Source organism: Lacerta agilis, chromosome 3, assembly GCF_009819535.1.
Source record: "Lacerta agilis isolate rLacAgi1 chromosome 3, rLacAgi1.pri, whole genome shotgun sequence".
Taxonomy (NCBI): domain Eukaryota; kingdom Metazoa; phylum Chordata; class Lepidosauria; order Squamata; family Lacertidae; genus Lacerta; species Lacerta agilis.
In genome coordinates this window covers 54,308,622-54,332,066 of record NC_046314.1, presented here as the reverse complement: position 1 = coordinate 54,332,066, position 23,445 = coordinate 54,308,622, and the positions used below count along the sequence as shown (strand labels likewise).

Sequence of the window (23,445 nt, the reverse complement as noted above, 5' to 3'; positions counted from 1 at the left end):
TATTCTTAAAAGTTTGATTTTAGAATAGTCTATAAACATTCAAATGAGTTTGGCAAAATGTTTTCAGATTATAACTAACGTTTACGTTGTTTGACTAGATGGCAGGCTTATCATACATAGAGTTCCTGAGATGCTGAAATATAAAGGGACCAGTTCACAACAATATTCTCAAATTCAGATACAATAACATTCAGGGGGTTCATCTTCTACACGTTGGTTTTTATTAGCTTCTTTTCAAATAGTATTAAGGTTGCTTTTATGTTTCTAGTGGTACATAAACTCACAATCACAACTGCTTTTCATACATAACACATTTCAACATAGTATAAATACAACTATTACTCCCACTAAAGGAAGACGTTTGCTGATTATTTTAACCCACAGTAGTTAGAATCCAGGACTGAAGTATCAAAACGAATACATGCCATCGCCAATAAATACGAGGATTAAAATGCTAAGCCATAAAGGAAACACAAAGGATTGTTGTATTATGGCATACTTTGAACACTACCATGATGTAAAACTGCTAAATAACTGAAGGCTGCTTAGTAATGCAGTTGGTGATGGAATGCACAATCTCAGCAAGTGCTTGTTCAAGTAATTTTTCAGTAAGAAATCAGTAGATTTGAAATGTGCTCTAGAAGCCATTTTATGCCAAGTCTTAAAAGCATCTTCAGTCTTGACATTAGGCTGTGGAGGTAGACTTAAGAACAAGATAATTTTTGTTGGAAGAGAGGACTTAGCTAATTGTTGTGGCCATGTAAGGTGGACAAGCAGTATGCTATATAAACAACTCTAATGCCTCTGCTGATGAGCACTTGGATGAAGGCTTTAGGTAGTCGCCATGGGACATTTGTGCATAATGCATATCCCTCTAAATTTGATAAACAGATTTGATAATTTACCCTTAAGAATGGGTTTATAGTGTTTATGTTTGATTTTAAAGAAAACAGAGCCAGGTGACATTCATGAATTCACATACTAACAAACTCTTTGTTGTAAGATGTTCTGGGTACTTAACTATGTATAAATACTAAATAACCATTCCAAGGTTCTGTCTGCATAGTGGCAGTTTCCACAGTAGGCAATGCCTCCCAACATGCTTAAGATTTCCCAAATATCCAAGCTATAGTTACGGTTACAAGTTTAGTTCCAGCATAAGCCTCTTATACTTCGTACATACCTTTCACTAGTAACAAAGTAAAAAGAAAACCATTCCTTTATGTAAACTTGCACTGTAATTCACCTTCTAGCTATTCTTAATTACATGCATTTAACTGGTTACAATTGTTTACAGTAGTACCACATTCAAACAATCTTATCCTAGACCAACATATAATGGTGTGATGACTCACATATAAGTATAGATGGAAGACATACTCTGGTCACAATGGCTTGTTAAGAGCTCTTGCTGTGCATACAGTCATGTACATGTGTGCGATAAGTGATTTAGCACCAAGACATCATAGCTATCACTAGCATTGCAATGCCAAAAATGTCACTAATGTGTTGTGTAGGCACAAACCTCTTGCATTGTTTAGACAAAGAACAGTCAAACCCAGAGGCATATTAAACTTTAATTATATCCTTTTTTTTACAAGATCAGTATTTTCTTTCAGAGAAGGATAGGTATTTTTACTTTCCGATTGGTAGATATGGATGTTCTCGAAAGTGCTCAGTTTTTTCAGGTATTTGCCTGAGACATGTATTGTACAATGTTCTTAACGATGAGTTCAACCATTGTATAGCAGCAGATTCAAGTGCTATTTTTCAAACACCTGGCATATTAACAATTACATCCAACCCTATAATCAGTGGTCACAGTTCACAGAGATGTGTGATCTGGAACAAGTGCTTTTCAGATAGTAGCACTTTCAGCCTTCAGCGTTCCAAGAGTTGCTCAGCCTGTTAAGAGATGTTTTATGTTGCATGTTAATATTTCCCAGAGATACTTGCTGCCCCCCTTGAAACTGAGAGATAAGTAACAGAACCACTGAGCAATAGTACTATTCCCTCACTGCCATCCTAGATGCAAAAGCATCTGTGGCGACAACTTTCAGGAAGGCCATGCAAGACCATTTTCCTGTGGTGTCTTCTATTACAATGAAGAAATATGAGAGATGGCATCTAACACTTTAAATGCGTTAGATAAAATCTAGATATTGTTAACAGTTATTAATAAGTTGACAGGACTCTTCAACAGACCAATTCAATATCAGACAGTAAACAGTAAGGCTGAGAGTTACAAAAAGAGGAGAAGTGCAAGTTTTTCAAAAGGAGTAGTCAGGGGTCAGGCACAGTTGCCTTGGAAATGGAATAATGGCAGCACCTCAATGCCTTTTGACTGCAAAATGGTAACATCTCTAGAATTCACTGGCACAAGAAATAGAAAAGGGAGCCTCAAAGTTTTGTACTGGTGGTGTCCAGTTCTTTCTTTGCAGCGGAAGGGAAATGGGGATCACCAAACTAACTGAAATACTTACTGTTATAAACCAGTAGGAATTGATTCTGTAAACCATTCGGGACAAGAATCCCAACTGACTAGCTGGAGCTAGGACATGAAGATGTAAATGGGCTATTGAGCAGAACGGAGGCCAGTGAAAACCCATCCTTGAGAAATGGAGGAGAAAAAGAATCAGTTATCAACTACCTAGTATTCTTCTGAGCGAAGCGTGTGAAAGCTCTTAAGACTTTAAAACAGTAAGAGGTCTGTGCATCACACTAATGCAAATTCTAAGACCTCCAGCTATTATTTCATACAACATAACCAAATTACATGCACTTTCCTTGTGTATTTTGCAACTCTGTTATAATGAACATTACCATATACTTCCCTTTCTGGAAACATACCTTATATCATTCAAGTCATTAAATTTATTCCGCTGAAGGACAGTCTTTCCAGCTGCCATCATTCCTTTCCACTGTCAGATTGGGAAGAAAAGAATAAAATCAGATTTTAAAGCTCATTAGATTTTCGATGCATTTATAGTCTTACCAGCTTAGTCCTAAACTGAAACTAATGCAAACTCAGTTGATTTCAGTAGAATTTATTCCAAAGTAAGCCTGGCTAACTTAATAATGGGCCTCTCTTTTTAGCTGTAAAGAAGCATACATATTATTATGTACAAATGTTAACATTTATTTTTAGTGATAATGTAACCTACAAAAACATAGGCCAAAGCAGGCTGAACCACAAGGGATCTGTAAAGGGTAGATAATCACATGGTGAAAATATCCACAACAGGTTATGCAAGTTGAAGTAGCTCCTCTTTCCCTTCCCAACCTTCACCTTTGCTTGCTTTTCTACGCAGGTCTAACCTGACTGACAATGAAGACTGCTCCCCACAAATTTGCCCAATGCGGCTTTAAGGACTGGGTAATTTTCTGTGAACCACTTGGTTCACTACTGGTGCTATGCAACACACAGCAAGTGTGATGGACAGCCAGTCTTCAGACAACCTTTCTGACTAGTTCCAATATACTATGCCTAGGATTTGCTTATACCAAGAAAACAGTTTTGAAGAACATATTCATGGAAAAAACAGGAGGCTTCGGCTCCACATAGCCATATGCCACTGGCATGTAAGGAAGAGTAATGGCTCCTAGATTAAGTTCAATCCAAGTGGAGCTGCAAATATTCTGGATCCCCAGTACCAAACCATGCAAGTTGAGTAAGTATTCAGACAGAACTTAGCATCCAAAAAAGATCTCAGCTTCCATTAAAAACCACACGTGGTCATTTTATACCCTGCAAGGCTTAAATGGGGGTGGTCCGTGTCCTGTGAAATCTCCACAGCAATGGGTGTGGGTGAGTGGTACATGGTATCAGTCAGGAGTCATCAGGGAGTGGGACATCAAATATATAGAGTTGAAATGGCACATGGGCGGGTCACGGCTACCCAGAGAATCTAGGACAGAAACTGGTTAAGACCCATATCTGACAGGATCCAGTCCAGTGCTTTGTCAATGGCCATTCTACAACAAGAGACACTTTGAAATGGGATGAAAGATGGTGGACATGTCTCCTCGTTAATTCCCCAAAGTGATTGCTAGCAAGTTGCCACAGCTACTGCCTTCTGCCTCTTCGTAAGCAACAGGATGGGGCAGGTGTATGTGTGTGCCATCGGTACTTATGGCATCCAAGGGCTCCAGTTCTTGAGATCCACTATAACTGCTAATTATATAGACTCTGGTTTTGCTGCTAATTGCATCCAACAATAACGCACTGTTGTTGTCATGTTTTATTCATTTACTTTCAGTTCCAGTATTCTTGAGTGCTCGGTCCAGACTTACCTAATGGTATATGCTCACTCTTTAGAGTCTTGCAATTTCCTATATGGTTTTTTGGCACCACTAAATAATGATGTGGAGCTCCAGGCCTGATATCTCTAAAGCACACCAGGTCTTCATGCTAAAAAATAAAAAGAAGAAAAGCTTGATGATAGCAGGTCGTGTAAGAAACAATTTTGCAGGTACCCATCTGAGATAGCCATGCATGTCAGCAAGTAATGATAACAAGCTAGTACCAACCGACAATATTAATTGTGCAAGTGGCTTCAGCCTTTCAGATGATCAGTCTGAACTACGAGATAACAGAAGAATTCAGACATATCATCTCCTTAAGCATACAAAGGATGTTTGTCCCAATCCCCAATTTCCGACACCTATGTAATATTAATGAGTTCTCATACAGACTGGTGGATATAACTTAAGTAACACTGGAGCCCTCATTTGTTAGACCACTTTGTAGGCCAATATTTGTAAACCATGCAGCAACACCTAACATTTTGAAGGTTATGTTTTTAGTCCCATCAGAGCCATGTTCCAGCAGTATCAGCCAATCCCACTCATTTATTTTTCTTTCCATAAAATGCCACTATCCATTAACCCTGGTTAAGTAGGCAGGGAGAAAAGTGAGGAGGGGAGGGAGACCTGACTAGCATACAGCTGTAGCAAGAGATGTATGTATGAGGGAAACACAATTAGGATGATGTGTGAAAAGCAAAGGGTGAAAGGATGAGGTAATGGGAGAGAAGCAGAAGTGTGTTAGCACTTAAAGGACTGAGATAAATGAATCATGTTTTCACCCCCCAAATTTCTAGCACATCGGGGGTTAGAATGCTCTTTTTGCTTAAGAAGCAAAAATATATTCTATTGATGTCATTATATAAACAATAATTCATGTTATCTTAAGGTTACTGATCCTGGTATTTATGATGATTAGTGATGTGCAAACATTAAGAATAAATCCACAATTGAATGTGGGCTGGGGCTGAAAACCAGAGGCCAAGCTTCTTTTCACTATCACATTTTATTTATTTGTGTATTTAATAAGCTTTTGTAGAAAAAGCTTCCTGGGCAGTTTCCCAAGAGAAATCATGCAGCCATAAAACCTAGCACAATATAAAACGAGGAACAGCCTAAAACCCATAGAACAAACAGCACCAGAAATGGTGCAACCTTAAAAGCTTCAAATCCATAACTCTTTTATTTTATTTTTAATCAAAGAGTAAGCACACAACAAGACCTGGTGATGGGCACCGGCTTTAAAGGTTTCTCGCCTAAGTCTATCAATGACTATTAGCCATAAAACCTCAATGGAACCTCCAGCTCCAGTGGCAGTTGCCAAGAAAGAGGAGGGCAAGGAGCGAGTGGGGGGCTCCTGTTTTCCATGCCCTGCAGGGGAAAACAGGGCCAGGGGTTGGTTGCCCACCGTGGGAAAGGCTGAGCGGGGCTAGAATTTGAAGGGAGGGCGGGCGAGCAAGCGGCCTTGCAGCTGTTGCCGGACTACAACTCCCATCGTCCCTGGCTACTGGCCACGCTGGCAGGGGCTGATGGGAGTTGGAGTCCATTCGCCCATCCCTAGCACAGGATGAGCCTCCAGCCCGAGCTGAGCTCTACTTCGTGGCTGGACTGCAGCCTTTGGACGTGAGGATGTGAAGCGCCCGCCCGACTCCCTTTTGGTCGCTGCGCCTCACCTCGCAAGGCAGCAGCTCCGTGCCCGCCTCCTCTCCGTGCGTGATCCGGCAGAAAACGCACTTGCCGTCGTAGGCAGCGCCGCCGCCGCCCCCTCCAGCGCCCTCTCCGCCAGCCGCGCCAGCCTCTCCGCCGCCGGGACTGGGCTCCGCCGCCGGAGACGAGCCCGAGCTGCCTCCTTCCTCGCCGGCCATCGGGATCCTTCTCTCGGGCGGCCTTTGGCCGGGGAAACGGGGCGTAGCGGTCTCGGGTGAAGGGCCCGCCCAGCGGCACAGGCGCTCCGGCGACTCCGCCCTTTGCCGACCCCGGGTGCGCGCAGGCGGAGCGCAGGCTGCGGCGCGGAGGGCGGTCCGCTCGCCTTGGCTCCGCCCCAGGCTCCGGGTCCGGGACGCCGCCGCCGCCGCCGCCGCGGCGCAGAGATGATAACCGGGGAGGGCTTGGAAGGCGAGGAGGGCAAGGAGTTTGCGCCCGTTCGAGGAGCGCGCGAGAAACCAGGTGCAGCAGTGGAAGGAGTGGTGTCGCACGATCAGAGCAACAAGAGAGGTGGATGATTTGGGCATCAGCTGATTGGCTAGACGTGAAGCAACAGAAGACCAGAGAACGGAATATTTCAGTAGTCTAAGCAAGAGATAGGGGGTGTGGTGGACCAGAGTTTTTGCCTAGTGCACAGAGAGGAAGGGCCATAATCCTGCAGTACTGTAAAGGGGAAAGTATTATGTCTAGGGCCTGGGCGCGAGAGGCAAAAGGGCGAAACCCTGTGCCTGCCCAACAGAATGAGCAGGTAACATTGCCATGGATTGGGCAAATGAGCAAAAAGAGATCGAACAAAAGACAAGCTCTCTTTGTTTACTGTTGCATTTCTACCCCCCCCCCCCGCCGCCAAGGGTTCTCTTTCTTCTTCACCAAAATTAAACCAAAATTGCTATGAGTGGGAAAAGTGATTAAGACCCCAGTTCGCCTGCCTACTTGGAAATAAATCCCATTAAACTCAGTTGAATTCGTTTCTTAATGAATGGGTCATAGGACTGCACTGCACAATGTGCAAGGGCTGCTTACCTTGCAAGATGTTGAATACGAATCCTGTGTGTGGAGGGTATACAGGATTCCTTCGATTCCAATGGCTTTTGATTCATTAAGCACCCCCACTAGTGAGTAGGGCAGATACACAGGGGGGCAAACAATCATATATGCAGATGGGTTGTATGTGATATGGAGCACTGCCACTTGGACACACAGTTTCCAAGCTACAATATTTTTCCGAATAGAGTTTCAAAGTGGTTCAGAATTCAGCTACAGGTAGGTAGCCGTGTTGGTCTGCCATAGTCAAAACAAAAACAAAAAAAATCCTTCCAGTAGCACCTTAGAGACCAACTAAGTTTGTTCTTGGTATGAGCTTTCGTGTGCATGCACACTTCTTCAGAAGTCAGCGTGAGGCATGTGTAATCCCTTTGTTATTTGTACCAGCTACACTCTCGCCTACTATTGCACATTACAAAATTCCAGAACTAGTGCCTTCTTGTTCCAGATGTAGCAAATCCCCACTGTGTGTCACTAGCAGTTTGATAAAGACAATTTCTGGGAAAACCCAACATTTAGAAGTTTGAGTGGAAACGTCCAGAATTATCCCTCTGAAGTATTAAAGATCAAATATGGCAAGCTAGCCTTTAGTGCTCCTATTACGTCTGTGGTGGGGAGAGAAATTTCACATCAAACATATGAATGCATAAATTCCTTTATTGAAAATGTTGCGATAGCACTGCATTACATATATTAAATATCCATAGTTTTCTGAAGGGTCACAGAATCTTGAGAGGACAACACTGTTTTGAATATAGAACACAAACTTTAGATATGCTCTGACAAGTACAATATAATGAAATGAACTGTGTATAACAGTAGTGAAATACGTCCATTATTTTTTTTAAAAAACCCTTTTGCTTACAACCTGCAAGTGTCTCATCCTTGTTAAAACTGTCTTTTAAGGTTCCCTGGAGTGTCTCCAAAGTATTATGCTAATAGATAATGGTGAAAATCTGTCAGAGTACAACTGATGGTAAGAAGAGTGGAAAATGTAGGCTGCAGGTGTTAACAAAATGCCTTAAAGCGGCTTTGTACACGGAAGGCTATTACTTCTGTGTAGGGAATTATGTCACATGTGATGGATTCATATGTTTTCTATCTGCAGCAAACCCAAATTGTTAGTGTGCAGCACTACACACTCCAAAGCAGACGTGTGTCTGCCCCATGTCACTGTGTACAGAGTTTCCTAAACAGAAGCGATATATATGCGAAGGAAATTACTCTTTGTAATCTGGATCGGGGTGAACAGGTCATATAGCACAAGACTGCATGGTCCCAGTTATTTCCAAGTCATTTGGAAGCAATGTCATCATGAACAGGAGAAGACCTGGTTAATATGTAAGGATGCAGCCTAGGTTGACACAGGTGGCCTTGTAAAGGCATCCTAAAGGGTGATAAGCATAGTGTATTGACCAATACTTTTTCAGGAGCATAGGAAGTGTTGTTGTTGTTGTTGTTGTTGTTAAAAATACCCCTTCTCTCGTGTTGACTTTATTTGCTTTTTTTTTAAAGGCTTACCAAGGGCTCCCAAAAGTTAGGAGAATGTCAGCATTTCAGGAAGGGTAGCACTATCTTTTCCTATCTTCCTCTTCCTAACAAAATATTTTTTAGAAGTGGCAAATAACCAAAAATGGTTTCCAGTTTCAATTAACCTGCAGCACTTAGTCTTTCTTACTGAATTTGGACCCAGTGCTCTCAAGTACTGCTTCGTTATGTCATAAAAAAGCAGAAAGAAAAGTGACTGTTTAAAAAGCAGAATGCAACCACAGGGTTCAACTCTTATTCAAGAAAGAGAACGTTTTCCAAGAAAAAAAAGAAGGGCAAAGCTAGTCTGGTATGACACTAATAGTTTTCTCTGACAAAGAGTTTCAAATAATTTATAGGGCACAGTTTAAGAATCTGGTTTTTTTGCCCCATAACAATGCCACTGTTTCAAAAAGTATTTCTTTATTGTTAAGCCTGTTAAAAAGAGGATCTGTCTCCAGCACACAACCAGACAGCTGTGTTTGATAATGGAAACTGACAATTCACTGCTTTCCAACAATCCAAAGTAATGTGTTCTGCCCAAAAACAAGATTCCTAAAATAATAAGAACAAAGGAACAAAGAAGTCTTTTACAAAAATTAAAAAAACTAGCAAAGTATAAAAATACCTAAGAAATGAAATGATTCATCACCACCGCTTAAGACATTTACTTCAGTCAATAAATCTTCCTAGCAAATTTTGAAATAAAAATATTAAAAGAAAAAAACATGCCTACTACATTTCATAAAAATGTACTATACAAACAATAAATACGTTCCTTTAAAAATGCTCCCTTTAAGTGCTGTATACTCATTTGAAAGACTAAACCCCTTTCTCATGGAAACCATCGCTATACGCTGTAGAATTTGCTAACCCAACTTTTACTTCTTTTTGGTTTTCATGTAAGCAGAATAAAAATACACATGGAATGTACTATACAGGTCTATGTTTTTCCACCAGTATTCTTTCACAGTTACAAAAAATAACGAGACTGCTTTAAACAAACTTGTATATCGCAAATGCCTTCCATAAACATCTTGCATCCATGCTGTAAGATCACCGGCAGGGCGGAAATACGACATTAACAAGGTCGTTTTTAAAAATGCAATTAAGTCTTTCCACTTTTTGACCTAAAATCTTCTTGTGCAGCCAGGCTGTGATCAGATTTCATGGGCAGGAGAAGCATGTTCTATTGTGAGGCAGTCTACATTCCAATATTCAACATCCATTGAGTGCTCAGTAAACTTTTTAAGGCAGCGTGTACATCACTCAAATGTCCATACTTCCACATCTTGTATGACAAAGTCTTCTTTTTTGGATAAGATATCATTATTGAATGTGCTGCAACAATTGCTCCGACCATGATATAAATCAGCATCTAGCCATAAACCAAACCTGCCACTGCAAGGAGAAGAAAATTAGCTGAAAACTTAGATTTATTCAGTTCTTATTTATTCAAAATGACGACACAACAAGTTGCCCATTTTAACTTTCTGTTTCATTCAGCTGGAGGGTTAAACATTTGCTTAGCCTTCTTCCCATGAAGTCAACAGGACTTAAAAACCTTTGGTTGAATCCTGTCTGTTGGGTTTTGCCCCGAAGCAGACAGGAGAGGATTGTTGTTGCTTTTTTAAAAAAAAGGAACATGTCAACATGGTCTTTTCCCAGATATATGGAACCTGGATATAGGCTTCTGCACATGTTGTGTGCATGGTTCTTCTGACCTCAATGGACTGGGGCAAAAACTCATGTGGTTCTTTTATTTACTGTCCTAAATTATTTAACTGAAATAAATAATTAAAGGCTGCAATTCAGTGACAGAGCACTTGCTTTGGATGCAGAAAGTTCTGGGTTCAACCCCCAGCATCTCTAGGTGAAGCTGGAAGAGACCCATCTGAAACCCGAGAGAGCTGCTGGCAATCTGTGCAGACAATACTGAACCAGATGAACCAAGTGTCTTATCTATGCATAAGGCAGCTTCCTATATTCCTTTGCCCACAAGCCAGTGCAGCTATATGTGCAAGAGCCATGCACGCATTCAGAGATTTTGTTCACGTCAAGTTCTGATGGTTGAAGAGATTAACCCCATTCTTAAACGAAATAGGAGTTTTTGCCCTTTCAGCAAAGGAAGAGATTGCCCACAGAGAGTTTTCAATGATTAATAAAGAAACTTATTCAACTTACTCTCCACCACCAAGTTCTAAGGAAGTTACATCTCCGTTGATAAAGTAGGTGTTTTCTCCACTCCACTTAAAGACCTAAGGGAGAAGAGTATAATATCATAGTTATTCAACACAGTTGCTTGCAGCTGTGGCAGAATGACAGTAAGCACTTGTCAGGGGGAAGAAGTGCAAAAGAGAGTTACATGGTTTGTGTCAAAAATTCACCATCTTTGCCTTTGATGGAATAAGGGCCTGCTCCTGCTCAGAATAAGAGAACAAGGGAGGCGTTCATGGTGAGTTCTGGCACCTCTTTTTCTAGAAAAACAGCACTGCTCAAGACTTTTTAGGTAGAAACATTTTCATTCCTTGAGAAGCATTCAACTTTCCCTTACAATGGCCCCCCTGAGTGGTGCCAGAACTAAGTTCTGGTGAGCTCTGGCTGGGGGGGGGGGGGAGCCCTGGTCTTAAGTTAAAAAAAAAAGTTGTCCCAAGCAGGTTTTAACAAGAAGCATTAAACATTCCCTATGGTGATTCTGATATGGTCTTCTTTTTTCTTGGGTTGTTTTTGATCCTCTCTATTTGTGTGTCAATTCATGCTCCTAGATGTGATTCTTACTAAAAGCAGAATATTTTGCAATGTTACAATGTGGCTGCTTTTGCCTTCCTCATTTTTCTGTTTTCCTATTGCAAAAATTAAGTCAGCTATTCTCAGTATTGACAAGTCACTGTAGCTCCTACAGTCTTGTATGTCCTCTTTTACATTCTATACAACCCACAGAAGATTTGTACAATTTCCACCCAAACAGGCATGTTAAAAAAAGTGGTCTCTGTCAGAAAAAGCAACCTTTCCTATTTATTTTATGCAGTTCTTCCTTCAAGAAGCCCAGAGACTTACATAGGATCCGCTCACATCCAGACACCAACAAAGCTGAAGCTTGTTCAGCTGTGCCAACACAACAGCATCAGTATATTTAAGCCCTTTCATTGGTGTGCTTAATAATGTATTCAGAAATACACCTTTGAGCTTTTGTAGAAGTCTCATTTCACATAAACAAACATGTGGCGTAAGTAAAGAGTTAGGACTATCCTCAGTGCACCTTACCTTGAAAAGAGGATCAAATGTGTATAGGAAAGTTTCTCCAGTGCCATAATAGTGATCACTGAAGTGGAAGGGATGCGTTGCATAAGCCCCAAAAACCTGCCGAAACAAAACTACGATTATATTGGAAGATACTTCCACATTTAAAGGCATAAACATTCAAAAACATTTCAAACAAGGTTACTGTTGTTTTCACTTGCATAACTAACCTATGAAAAACAAACTGATGAAATTTTTCATATCTCTAAAGCGTTGGTCATTTATTCTGCATTTTTTTATTTTAAAATTTTTACAATATGTTTTAATGATTTCATTGCACGCACAATGGTTTGTAATGAGTTGGTAGTTTATAAATATTCGTAAATAAGTATGACTGCAGTTCAGAAATGGATAAGGAGACACAAGATGCCTTAATTCTGCTGAATTATCAGGAGCTGAAAGCCCAAACATCTGCAACATGCACACATGGAAATAGCTCCAATAAAAGGCACAGAGAGGTTCTATCAGTCCCTTGCACCTATCTTATAATCAGTTTTCAATACACAGATGGCATTTCTCCTCTTGTGCAAAAGTTACCAATATTCTAAGTTGCTCCTCCACCTAAACCCCTGGCAGAATCCAATGGAGCATGAACAGATGTCCACTAGGGCAACAGGGCTTCCATTCCAGCCCCTGCGTACCCCAAAATTGCTCTTGGGAGCTGGAAAACCTTCCAGAGCAGTTTTTGAGATGCAGGCTGGAGGATAAGAAACCAGAAGTCCCATTGAAAAGTGGGGCACAAGTAGGCAGACATAATCAGATCTCAACCATTTTAAGACAAAAGAACAATGGCATCAATAAACTTGTGCTTTTTATGCTAAGGCAATCTAAAAATGAACATGAAGCAGAAGTACTTTTCACACTATGAAGCACTCAAATAACTTCAAGCCACAAGACAGAGATCAATTGCGCTTTTTGTTAACACAAGATTTATTTTAAGCTACACTCCTAACTGAAATACTTGGAAACAAGAGGGAAAACAAAACAATTAAACAGGATTTGTTGTGGTGCCTAACCTGATTGTCCATGTCTTTGATGACAAGCAGGACAGGGCTATCAAGAGATGCCGATTTACGATACAGTGTTTTCAAGCTGGTTCCATGTTCTTGTGTGCTGTAGACTAGCCTCCAGGGATATCCCTGAACCCTTGCTGGCAGGCACTGGGCGAGCTAGAAGATAAAAGAAAGCATTGTAGTTAGTGCAAAATGCAACTAATATGGCACTAGAAATTTCATTCCATCCTGTATGAGAACTGAACAGTTCAACCTATAATCAGAGCTGTACAATGAGGTGCATGAACAAGCTCCATAGGATGGGGCTCCCTGATTGCGATTTATAAAGCACCAAAAATTACTATGCATTGCACACAAATTAAAACAAAAGACTCACTCTCTCTCTCACTCTCTCTTTCCCTTTATAAACTTTACCTGTTCTATATGCATATTTTCTAAGAGCACACTCTGGTTTTTTAAGACAGGCAAAGCATCTTCATCTTCTTCACTGCATCGATCATCTTCTTCACAATAGCTGCAAATGCTCTTTCGCCGTTTTGCCTCTTCTACAGTAATAATCTAAAAAGGGGTTTTAAAAAGAGAGACTTTAAAAAATTGTCTGACAATAGTTTTATTCCATAATGCTAGATCAGTGGTACTCAATGTTTTTATAAGAGAGAAAGTGACCCAGCACAGGGAAGGCTAGGAAAGCAGAAGAACCATCTAGTCATACCTTTGCAGGGGTATGTGCTAGTCATACATAGTCTAGTCATACCTTTGCGGGGGTACTATGTGCATCTTGAAATTTACTTATTTGACTGATGCAGTACACAGTGTGTGAAAAAAGTGTTCTATAAAAGAGCAAACTAATGCCCAGGTAACAATGGCATAGCTCTATCTCATCCAGAACAGGTTTACCTAGTCACAGGCAAAAATTAGTCAAACGAAATTGTGGGGGAAACACAGCAAAGGGCTGCTTTTAGCATCAGCTATTCCCCCCTCCCTTTCTTTGGAGCAACTGAGTTTGTAAACAGTACCACAAACTAAATCTCTCTCACTAAAATCTGCAAGAATTAAAATACTTAACTTTGGCTGGGATTGTGCTTTTAGTTTTTAAAATGGGAGGATAAAGGGGGAGGCCTAAAACAAGAATGTGTGGCTGTTATTCCACTAATAGTGCTAGGGGAAATGCGATTTTTCAAATCTGTTCCACAGCATTCAGGGAACCTGCAGAGGGGGAGAATATTCTGCTGCACGAGGAGAAATCCTTGTGCTGATGGAACAAGTGATTTATCCCTATATTGAATACAACCCTATGCCCCCACAATCCAGGCACCCTGAAGGGCTCACAAACCAAGGAACAATTCTCTTGCGTTTTTTCTGTGATCTGTACAAGGGGACTCCTTTCTTCCGGATTATCTAGCCAACAATGGTCAAATATTGTCAATTGGATGGCAACTGACTGGCCTTTTAACCAAGCCTAGAGGACTCTTTTGACCCTAACCTGTAAGATTCATTCAGCAATGGTAGAAGTTGCCTTATTTAACATGTATGCTAAAGAACTGTTCTGTAATGGGCAGACAGTTCTTAGAGAGGATGATACTGTATTATAATGTGGAGGAGTCTGCTCTCTGGATTTTATCCATGCCACCACATTATTCCAACCACATGGCCTCTCATAGAATCACATCAGATAATCTAATAGCTAAAGGGGTTGTTTTATGGTAATGGACATCCGTACATATTGATCATAATTTGTTCGCTACATTATATTTGACTGTCAAAGGAAGAGGACAGTGTAAAATAAACATGGACATTTATTGGCTTATGGTCAAATTAGGTCATCGTATTTGAAATGTTTTCCATTACAGCTATCCTATGCTGTGACCCTCCAACTTCTACTACCACTATAAAAATAAGGGAAATATTTTTTAAAGGATTTACTATTTAGATTGCTTTTTGATTGATGGAAACCTGTAATATACTTTTATTTATTTCATTTCATCAAATTTTTTGCCATGTTTCAGAATAAAAGCCTGCTCACGGTAGTTCAGTCATAAAAGCATTAAACTTTAACTTAAAACAACTCCAGAACACATACCCCAATCCAAATAAAACCTAATAAACAACTTAATGTGATTTAACAGCTCATATATGCTACTTGTCCTTCAGAGGAGCGTGTCTGCCTTTTTCAAGTCCAGGAAGGAAGTGCTCAGGGACAGCTTATGGAAATACTCGAACTGATTAATTAAAATCTCAAGGTACAATAATGAAAACAAGATAAAAACAATGAACAGAAAAACAGAAGATAGAAGAGCCAGTGTGTTTACCAAGCTGGGAACAAAATGTTGACTATGTGCACCTGCAATTGAGATGCAAAATACGTATTTTATTTGCATGTGAAGAGGCAGTTGCATGCACATTGAAGGACAGGATTAAAAACAAACAGCAACAGCAGGAACTCCTTTTACAACTCTTAATGCCGTAATCCTATACACAGAGAATAAGTGCAACTCAATAGTACGTACTTCAGAGTAGGCGTATGTACCAAGATTATCAAGAGCCAAGATGAGAAATCACAATTTCAACAGAAATGCATTCTACAACAAGGGCAACAACATGATCTCACACCACGTGCAGCACTGCATGTGCCATGCATATCAAAAATGATATGCAACGTATCTTAATTACAACTACATTTCAATATGACCTATGATGAACAGTTTTATTAACCAAGAAACAGCACTCCCATTCTGAATGTGCTATGTTCTGTGTTGACAATTGGCAAACAAAAGAACTAAAAGACGACAACTTTCATTTTAACCTACCTTCACGAAGGGCTCCTGATCGGGCTTGGCACAGAATATTATTTGAAAATTCACAGCCATTTCCTTTCGTCTGTCTCTTATGATTTTCATTTTTTCTTAACCTTGCTGTCAATTCTGATTTTCACCACAAGTGAAGCTCCTGTCTCTACAGCTAACTCTGAAACAGGCTGCTTTCTAAACTGCCTTATATACCAAACTTACTTTCGTTTTCTCTAGAACGAGCCCAAGGGCAGCCTGGCAACAGATTCAACACAGAAATACTTTATTGTAAATAGGGTAAGAGTCAGATGGCAGCAGCAGTCCATTTTCAGATTAGATTTTGCAACAAGCAAAAAACCCTTTACTTTTATTGCCATTTCCATGCACTACCTAAACATGAATTTACAGTGGCTCCAAGATTTCACAAGAGCAGGGTCTCTTACCTATTCCCAAAAAATTGCAGGAATCCCAGGATTCTCTTGTACACTCTTTATCACCTGTCAATGCACTTTTTCTCTAAACCAAAATGATCAAACATCCACTGATCAGCATTAGATAAGGGACATCACTTCCTAATAGCTGCAGTGTCCTTTCTTGATTTCACTTATCTCCAGCCATCTCAAGGAACTCTGCTCTCTTGAGTAAGGCTTTCATAATAACGTTAAAAAAGGTAAAGGACCCCTGACAGTAAAGTCCAGTTGCAGACGACTCTGGGGTTGCAGCGCTCATCTCGCTTTACAGGCCGAGCGAGCCAGCATTTGTCCGTAGACAGTTTTCCCGGGTCATGTGGCCAGCATGGCTAAGCCGCTTCTGGCGCAACAGAACACCCAAACTAGAGCAGTGCATGGAAACGCCATTTACCTTCCTGCCGGAGCGGTACCTATTTATCTACTTGCACTTTTTTGCCGTGCTTTCAAACTGCTAAGGTCAGCAGGAGCTGGGACCGAGAAACGGGAGCTCACCCTGTTGTGGAGATTCGAACCACCAACCTTCTGATTGGCAAGCCCAAGAGGCTCAGTGGTTTAGACCACAGCGCCACCCACGCTCAATACCAGCTCCTATTGGTCAACTGGGTTCAGGAAACTACTGGTATATGTCTAACAAGGGACCATGCTAATAATGGCCAGAATATGTAGAAAATAATAAGGGACTCTTCCCAAAATAAGCTTCAGACCACTCCAGATCATACACCCACATATCTAGGATCCTGTCTTCTGTGTGATGGCAAATAATTGCTTCAACTGATTTCTCTGTTTGGTCTCAATATACAGTCGAGCCTTCCTCTACCATGCCACCACAGGTCATATGCATCCACAACCTGAGAAAAGTAGGTGGCATTCAATTAAATAGTTCCACTAGTGCACTAGTGATTACCACTAGCGTGATGGAATTTCTTCCCTCTCTTCCTCCCACATGTTTTCTGCACTATCCCCAAATCTGCTCTGAAGGGATGGGGGAAATCCTCAGAATAGATTTCATGGGGGAGGGAAGGGGGCAAATGTTCTATTGTGCAAGGAAGAATCCTTGCCCTAACAGACTGTTCCACTTAGTGCTACGCTGAACACGTCCTTATGTCACTTGCAGTTTCTTTAACTAGTTTGTTCTCTTTTTTATCAGAGAGATTTTTTTAAAAAAATGCAAGTGAATAATTGTTATTTTTTTTAAAAAACACCCTGATTTTAAAGTTCTAAACTGATTTAAGATGAATGAAATCAAATCCAATTAAAACAAATTAAAACAGGTTAAACCCATCTTTCTTTAAACCTATCACTGTGCAACTGATATTAAATCAGTATATATAATGTAATCATTTAGGCTCTCTGTCCTGGGTCACAATTTGGAGTAGCCCAAATTTTCCATTACCTCATTTAGGAGTATTGCAGTGATTTAGAAAACTACTGTGCATCTCAAAAGAGACAGTCTTCTAGTCATAGAGGCGTGATACTTATAAGAATATAAACTGCCAACTCAAAAAAAAATCAAGGTGGTATACAGTAAAATCATTAAAACCTATTTTATGTGGTAGACCAAGCTTATTTTAGAGTTCAGGAGTATATAACTCTTGTTCCTTTTTATGCTTTCTGACTGAGTTGTGAACTTTCAACACAAGGAAGAACTTGAAATTGGTAAGCAACGTCAGCACTGAGCTCAGAAAGTGGAAGGGCACATGGTAAACATGTTTGTGAACATGTCACTGCTAGTCTCTATATTCTTTGCATACATCAACTTGAATGGCCCAACCAATACATCATGCATTGCTGCCTTTCACAGTTTCCAGTGCTTAATTTCCTGTAACAATTAACACTCTTCCAGGTATGCCCAGACAAAGCTAGCCTCTCCCATTTTTTTTTTAAACGTCAGAGGAGCACACACCCTGGATAAACGGATAGCTTACTGTAGATTTTACTTATTTTAAACTAATGTTTATGGGTGTTATCTTATAGTTTTGTAACATCCAAATCAGTTTAATTTTCTGCTCTAAGTCAGAGGAAAGGAAGGACGTGCCCCGCTGGCAGGAAATTAGCAGCAGGATGGATACCTGCCTACCTGTGGCAACTTGATTGGCTTTTATCCTGCCTTTTGCTTTCTAGCGCTTGATTCATATCCTGAAACAATTAACACTTTTCTAGGTATTCCTAGACAAAGCTTGTCCCTCCCATTATTTGGGAACAGCTAAGCCGCTTCCGACAGTTTAGGCTAAAACAGCAAGTCTGAACCTATTGACTGTTGTTTTTTTAATGTAAAAGTTTACAATTATCACACAGCTTTATATCATTAGCCACCCTCAGCTTCCAGTCAGAGGAATATAAAAACATTTACCGGTATATAAATGAAATTAAAGTAAATATTAAGGTTCTTTGAATTTTTTTTAAGCAGCCCTGTAAAGAGTGTGTGAGTGTGTGTGTGTGTCTATATATATATCTTACCAAATAAAATAACTGAATGATTGAGATAGCAATAGGGCCAACTTTAGGCTTTTGTGGGGAAAACAGGAACGACTCCTAATGGTACCTTCCTGCTCATCTCATATGTATACTCATATTCATTCTCTCTCTCTCTCTCTCTCTCTCTCTCTCTCACACACACACACACACAGGTCGTCTAGGGACAGGACACCTTCTCACTGCCACCACATGCAAACAATGTAGTAGAACCAGTAGTTCTCTTGCCTCAAAGAGCATTTCCCATTCCTTCCATCCATAGTGTAGTGAGTAGATGCATGATCAGTGAAGCTTAGACTACAAACAGGGCTAATTTGTCTCCCCAAAGACAATTTTATTTAAAAAATCATTTTTTAAAAAATTTACAAAACGCCCCAGTCTGGATCAGGATCCCCCTTCATGTCATTTTCCTGCCAAAAAAAATCCCCAACTTCACCACAAAAATCAGGGCACACAGCATTTTTGGGAAGTGATGTTTTAGGCAGGGCTGCTGTGAGATTGGCCACCTCAGGGATTCCTGCCTGAGCTGAGAGTTGAACAGGAATTTTCTGCCCATAGGTCATACTCCTAACTGGTACAATCCACTAGCTTTCTAACTCTGCTTTTTGGTACATTTAGTGTAAGAGCCACACATTTATTGAGAACATAGGAGCCACTGTCCAGAAGAGTTATTTGGGTTAGCAGGGATTATGTTCCTCAAGCTACATGTGATTTCTTTCTGAATGTTTTGATTTGCTTTAATGTAACAATGCTTTAATTGTTTTTATCAATCAAATATATAAGTACTACCAGGAAAAAATAAACGGGAAAAGGGTCGTTAGTTTTTATCAAGTGTCCAAACCAGTTGTTCCAAAATATTTTTCCACCATATCCCTCCAAAATCTTTGCATTAAAAATTGTTTTGGTAGAGCTACATCTCCCCCACACATTTTTTTTTTTATTCTTGCAATATCTGCCTGTAAGATAAATTGTAAGTTAACATCTGAGCCTCAACTACATAATTTGTATTTTATTTTTTTTATCCTGTTGATGACACAAATCTTTAACTCACCCTACAAATCCTTTGATTTGTGTGAATATAAAGTATCTGTCTACAAAAGTTAATGGCAGTAATAAAGCATGTATCTGATCTAGACAAATTTGTTTAACACAAGAAACTTTGCTTCAAGATTAAATAATAAATATTTAACCATATAATTATGTAAATGTTGCTCTGGGCTCCTTTGGGAGAAAGGGAAAGATATAAATTTAATAAACAAACAAAATGAAGAGTTTTGCACGGATGCCAACAAGAACAAGAAGAAATTACCGGTATACTAATCAAGTAATGCAGACAAACAGAAAACTTGTGCCTTTTTAACAACTCATAGAAAGATTGTGCTGTAGTGGACGAATTATTTGACCATGAATGAGCCTCACAAGGTTGCTGTAAAGATGAAACTGCATGCCCTGAGCTCCTAGGAATAGGGATAAGATAGACATGGGACTGATGAAATGTTTGGGATTTATTTTCCACAACTGAACCTGAATATATTTGACTGAAATATATAGAATTCATAGTCTTTGTGTTGTATCCAGTTGCATCTCTTTCCCTTGTAGCATATTTTATATAAGTATATAGTTTTAAATCTATCAATGTTTAATTGTATTTTTCAGTTTTTAGCCATTCTTTTTTTTTTTTTTTGTCTGTAAACTGCCTTCAGTCCCGTTAGGGGGAAATGCGGGGTATAAATTATTAATAATAGTAATAACAGGGAATTTATGTCTGGCTTCTGGAGCATTTACTTACCAGGAAATATGAGAGGAAACAGGCCTTAAAATGGCTACTGAAAAATCAGAGTGGAGTGTATATGTATATAATGAATTTATTAGTACTACAAAAGAAAAACATTTTATAGAAAAACGGAGTATTTTCATATTATACAGGAACCCAAACGTACAATATACAGTAATTCATTTTATTATGTTTGGAGTACTGGTAATTTAAAAAAAATTGTAATAATACATTTACGTATTCGTTGATATATTTATTTGTTGATTTTGGAATTATGAAGTTGAATAAATAATATTTATGTGACAATATTTCTTGTCACAAATGCATATAGTTCTTAATTTGAACTCTACACTTAACCTGCAATATTCAGTATAAAACTAACGTAAGACTGTATCATCCATTTACCGGTATTCATTGTAGCCAAGTCCATGAAAAGCAGAATGCTTTACGGAAGTGATTTAAAAGCCGGTGGTCAAACAGCAATGGAGTGGTGTGAAGGGTGAGGATGCAAAAGTGATTTTGAACTTTCAAAAAAAATATTATTGGTACTTTATAACACATGGTACATCCATGCATGCAACCATGACGACTATGAACTTACTTTAGAAGAGGCCAACGACAGGTTACAATCAGTAGGAATAAATCTCGTTGGCAGCCAGATGTGTAGTTATATATCAATCCTGCCATGGAGTTTCAAATACTTCTGATTTGAAAACAGATACCACTCACCTCCCAGCTTTTTGTTGAGGGTTCACTGAAGAAGTTGTCTATCATGTCAAGCTCCTCCTTTTCCACCACAACAAAGCCCTGTTCTTTAGCATCTTTGCCATACACATCTGGTGACCACTGTACAAAGAAGGTATACAGGTGATCTACCCTGTGAAGTGAAAGCAAAAAGATAGGGGCTGAGCATTCCAAAACCCTTCGTGGGAGGCAGATTCACTAACAGTAAAACTCTGTACACATCTTCTCAAAGGTAAGCCCAAATCAGTTATGTAGAAGTTACTCCTGGGCAAGTGCAAAATACTAACACCACTTGCCAACTACCTAAATGAAGCTTTTTTTGAACATGTTCAGTGAATGTGGCAGCAGCTTTTGTTTTTGACCAAATATTTGGTGAAGGCTGCACTGAACCTCAGGCTTACACTTTCTCCCTACTCCTACCTCACAGAACACCCAAACTGCAAAATACTGTAGTTATTCAACATTGAATCTCTCTTATCCCTCTATTTTGAAGCAGCTTTGCATTCAGTATACAGATTCAAGGGTATTCCTGCATTCAGAGAGAGCACACAGGAAACAAACCATCCTTTGATGCTGCAATTATCAAGTGATAAACTGATAAACTTATATACTAACATGAGTTTGGCCAAACTGCGGGAGGCAGTGAAGGATAGGCGTGCCTGGCGTGCTCTGGTCCATGGGGTCACGAAGAGTCGGACACGACTGAACGACTGAACAACAACAAACTTAAAATAAAAACTCATAAAGAGATAATGGGCCACTCTGGCTGAGACCAAAGGCCCAGCTCATCCAGTATTTTGTTCTTCCAATGGCCAACCAGATGCATAACAGCTTGTGATCCGCAGCCTGAGTTTTGGTTTTCCATGAGAAACAGAGGGAAGGCAGGTGCTATTTTATCTAATCTTTCTGCAACCACTTCCTACCAATCCACAGTGCACTACCCATGATTGAGTTATTCCACTTGGGTGGGGGGAATCCCCCTAGAAATGCAAGTGACTCACTTAATGTCTTTCCACATGAAGTTTCACTGTTTCATTTTGTGTCACTGCAGCCTTTCCCAGCCTGGTGAGCGCCAAACATTTTGGACTACAGTTTCCATCAGTCCCAGCCAACATTGCCAATGGTCAGTGATTCATGGAACCTGTAGCCCCAAACAACTGGAGGGCAGCAGACTGGGGAACTCTTCACAAAATGTATATATCACTTGATTTTTGGGGGGGCGGACACCCCCCAAAAATCTCAAAGCGGTTTACAAATAGGCTAAAACAAGAAAATCAAGCAAAAACTACAAAAGTACTTTAAAACATACAAAAGTTAAAATACTAAAACAGATTAGAATTACCTCAACTTCCTAAGTACCTGTTTCCATAACAGATCAACTTGCCTATTCCGAAAGTGATATATCAAGTAACTAATTTCTAGAACCAGACAGAAACATGAACCTGCTGAGGGAAAGGCAATCACTTAGTTAAAGACTATCAAATTGTAAACATTTTACTGTGTGTGAATTCTGGTAGCCCAACTATTAATCTCGTCACAGTTCTTAGATAAGATGATAAACCATACAAATCACTCTCATATACACATTTAAGGCAAGAGTCTCAAGCCCTTGGAAGCAAATCCTTTTGGCATATTTTCAAGCAATCATTTTGGGAATCAAGCATAAGACAATTTCAAGAAACACATATACAGCATTGATATATTTCTGCAAGATACCAGTTTGAAGCAAACAGTATATTACCATTATTCTATCCCACCCTTCTTCTCAAAGGAACCCAGGACAGCAAACAAAAACAAGAAAAATGATACAGTTATTATTGTTTCCTCAAATATCCTCACAACTAAATAATTTCCAGGTTCCAGGAACCAACATACAGTACTACTTCTGCCACCAAGTGGCTGAGTAAACAAAGATTTTTAAATTCCTCCTGAATGATAAGAATAAGACACACATATACTGTGTACCAGGGAAGGCATTCCATAAACAGGGAATTACTGCACAGAAGGCCCTATGATGGGTCTGAGGCAGCCAGGTAGCACTCGGTTGCAGCACACCACCAACAGGACCTCCCCTGCTGATAAGCCACTGAAAACATCACTGCTGTCTTAATTTCAGGGATTCTCAGCACACTTTCTTTGAGTCAAGCTTGTCAACTGATTAAAGCAACCATGAATAAGTTCCAGCCTAATAAGTGGGTCTAATTAGTCATTTGGTGCCAGGTGACTGACAGATAGGTGGACCCAGCCACCTGTCAATGTAGCCTGCAGTAGATTGGCTGGTTTTGGATCTGGCCCTGCCCTCACAA

The 23,445-nt window shown here is 39.9% G+C and overlaps 2 protein-coding genes across 4 annotated transcripts in view; both read right to left on the bottom strand.

The window, feature by feature from the left end:
• Nucleotides 1-1,559: 1,559 nt before the first annotated feature.
• Nucleotides 1,560-6,281, bottom strand: HINT3 (histidine triad nucleotide binding protein 3). Its single transcript, XM_033143737.1, has 5 exons — nucleotides 5,979-6,281; nucleotides 4,294-4,411; nucleotides 2,851-2,914; nucleotides 2,484-2,610; nucleotides 1,560-1,905 (listed from the first exon to the last, which is right to left on the bottom strand). The coding sequence occupies exons 1-5, from the start codon at nucleotides 6,168-6,170 to the stop codon at nucleotides 1,882-1,884; spliced, it is 525 nt and encodes a 174-aa protein (XP_032999628.1). The 5' UTR covers nucleotides 6,171-6,281; the 3' UTR covers nucleotides 1,560-1,881.
• Nucleotides 6,282-7,692: 1,411 nt separating this feature from the next.
• Nucleotides 7,693-23,445, bottom strand: part of NCOA7 (nuclear receptor coactivator 7) — a 58,360-nt gene continuing 42,607 nt past the window's right edge. Inside the window, exons 1-6 of one of the 3 annotated variants that reach the window (XM_033143736.1) lie at nucleotides 15,701-15,921; nucleotides 13,308-13,451; nucleotides 12,897-13,049; nucleotides 11,845-11,940; nucleotides 10,765-10,838; nucleotides 7,693-9,981 (exon numbers count right to left, since the gene is read on the bottom strand). In XM_033143736.1, the coding sequence (XP_032999627.1) occupies nucleotides 9,846-9,981; nucleotides 10,765-10,838; nucleotides 11,845-11,940; nucleotides 12,897-13,049; nucleotides 13,308-13,451; nucleotides 15,701-15,790 (693 nt within the window). In that variant the 5' untranslated portion in view covers nucleotides 15,791-15,921 and the 3' untranslated portion in view covers nucleotides 7,693-9,845. Of the gene's footprint in view, nucleotides 9,982-10,764; nucleotides 10,839-11,844; nucleotides 11,941-12,896; nucleotides 13,050-13,307; nucleotides 13,452-15,700; nucleotides 15,922-21,124; nucleotides 21,273-23,445 lie in introns of those variants that run through there. The other 2 variants (XM_033143734.1, XM_033143735.1) reach the window with 2 other exon arrangements.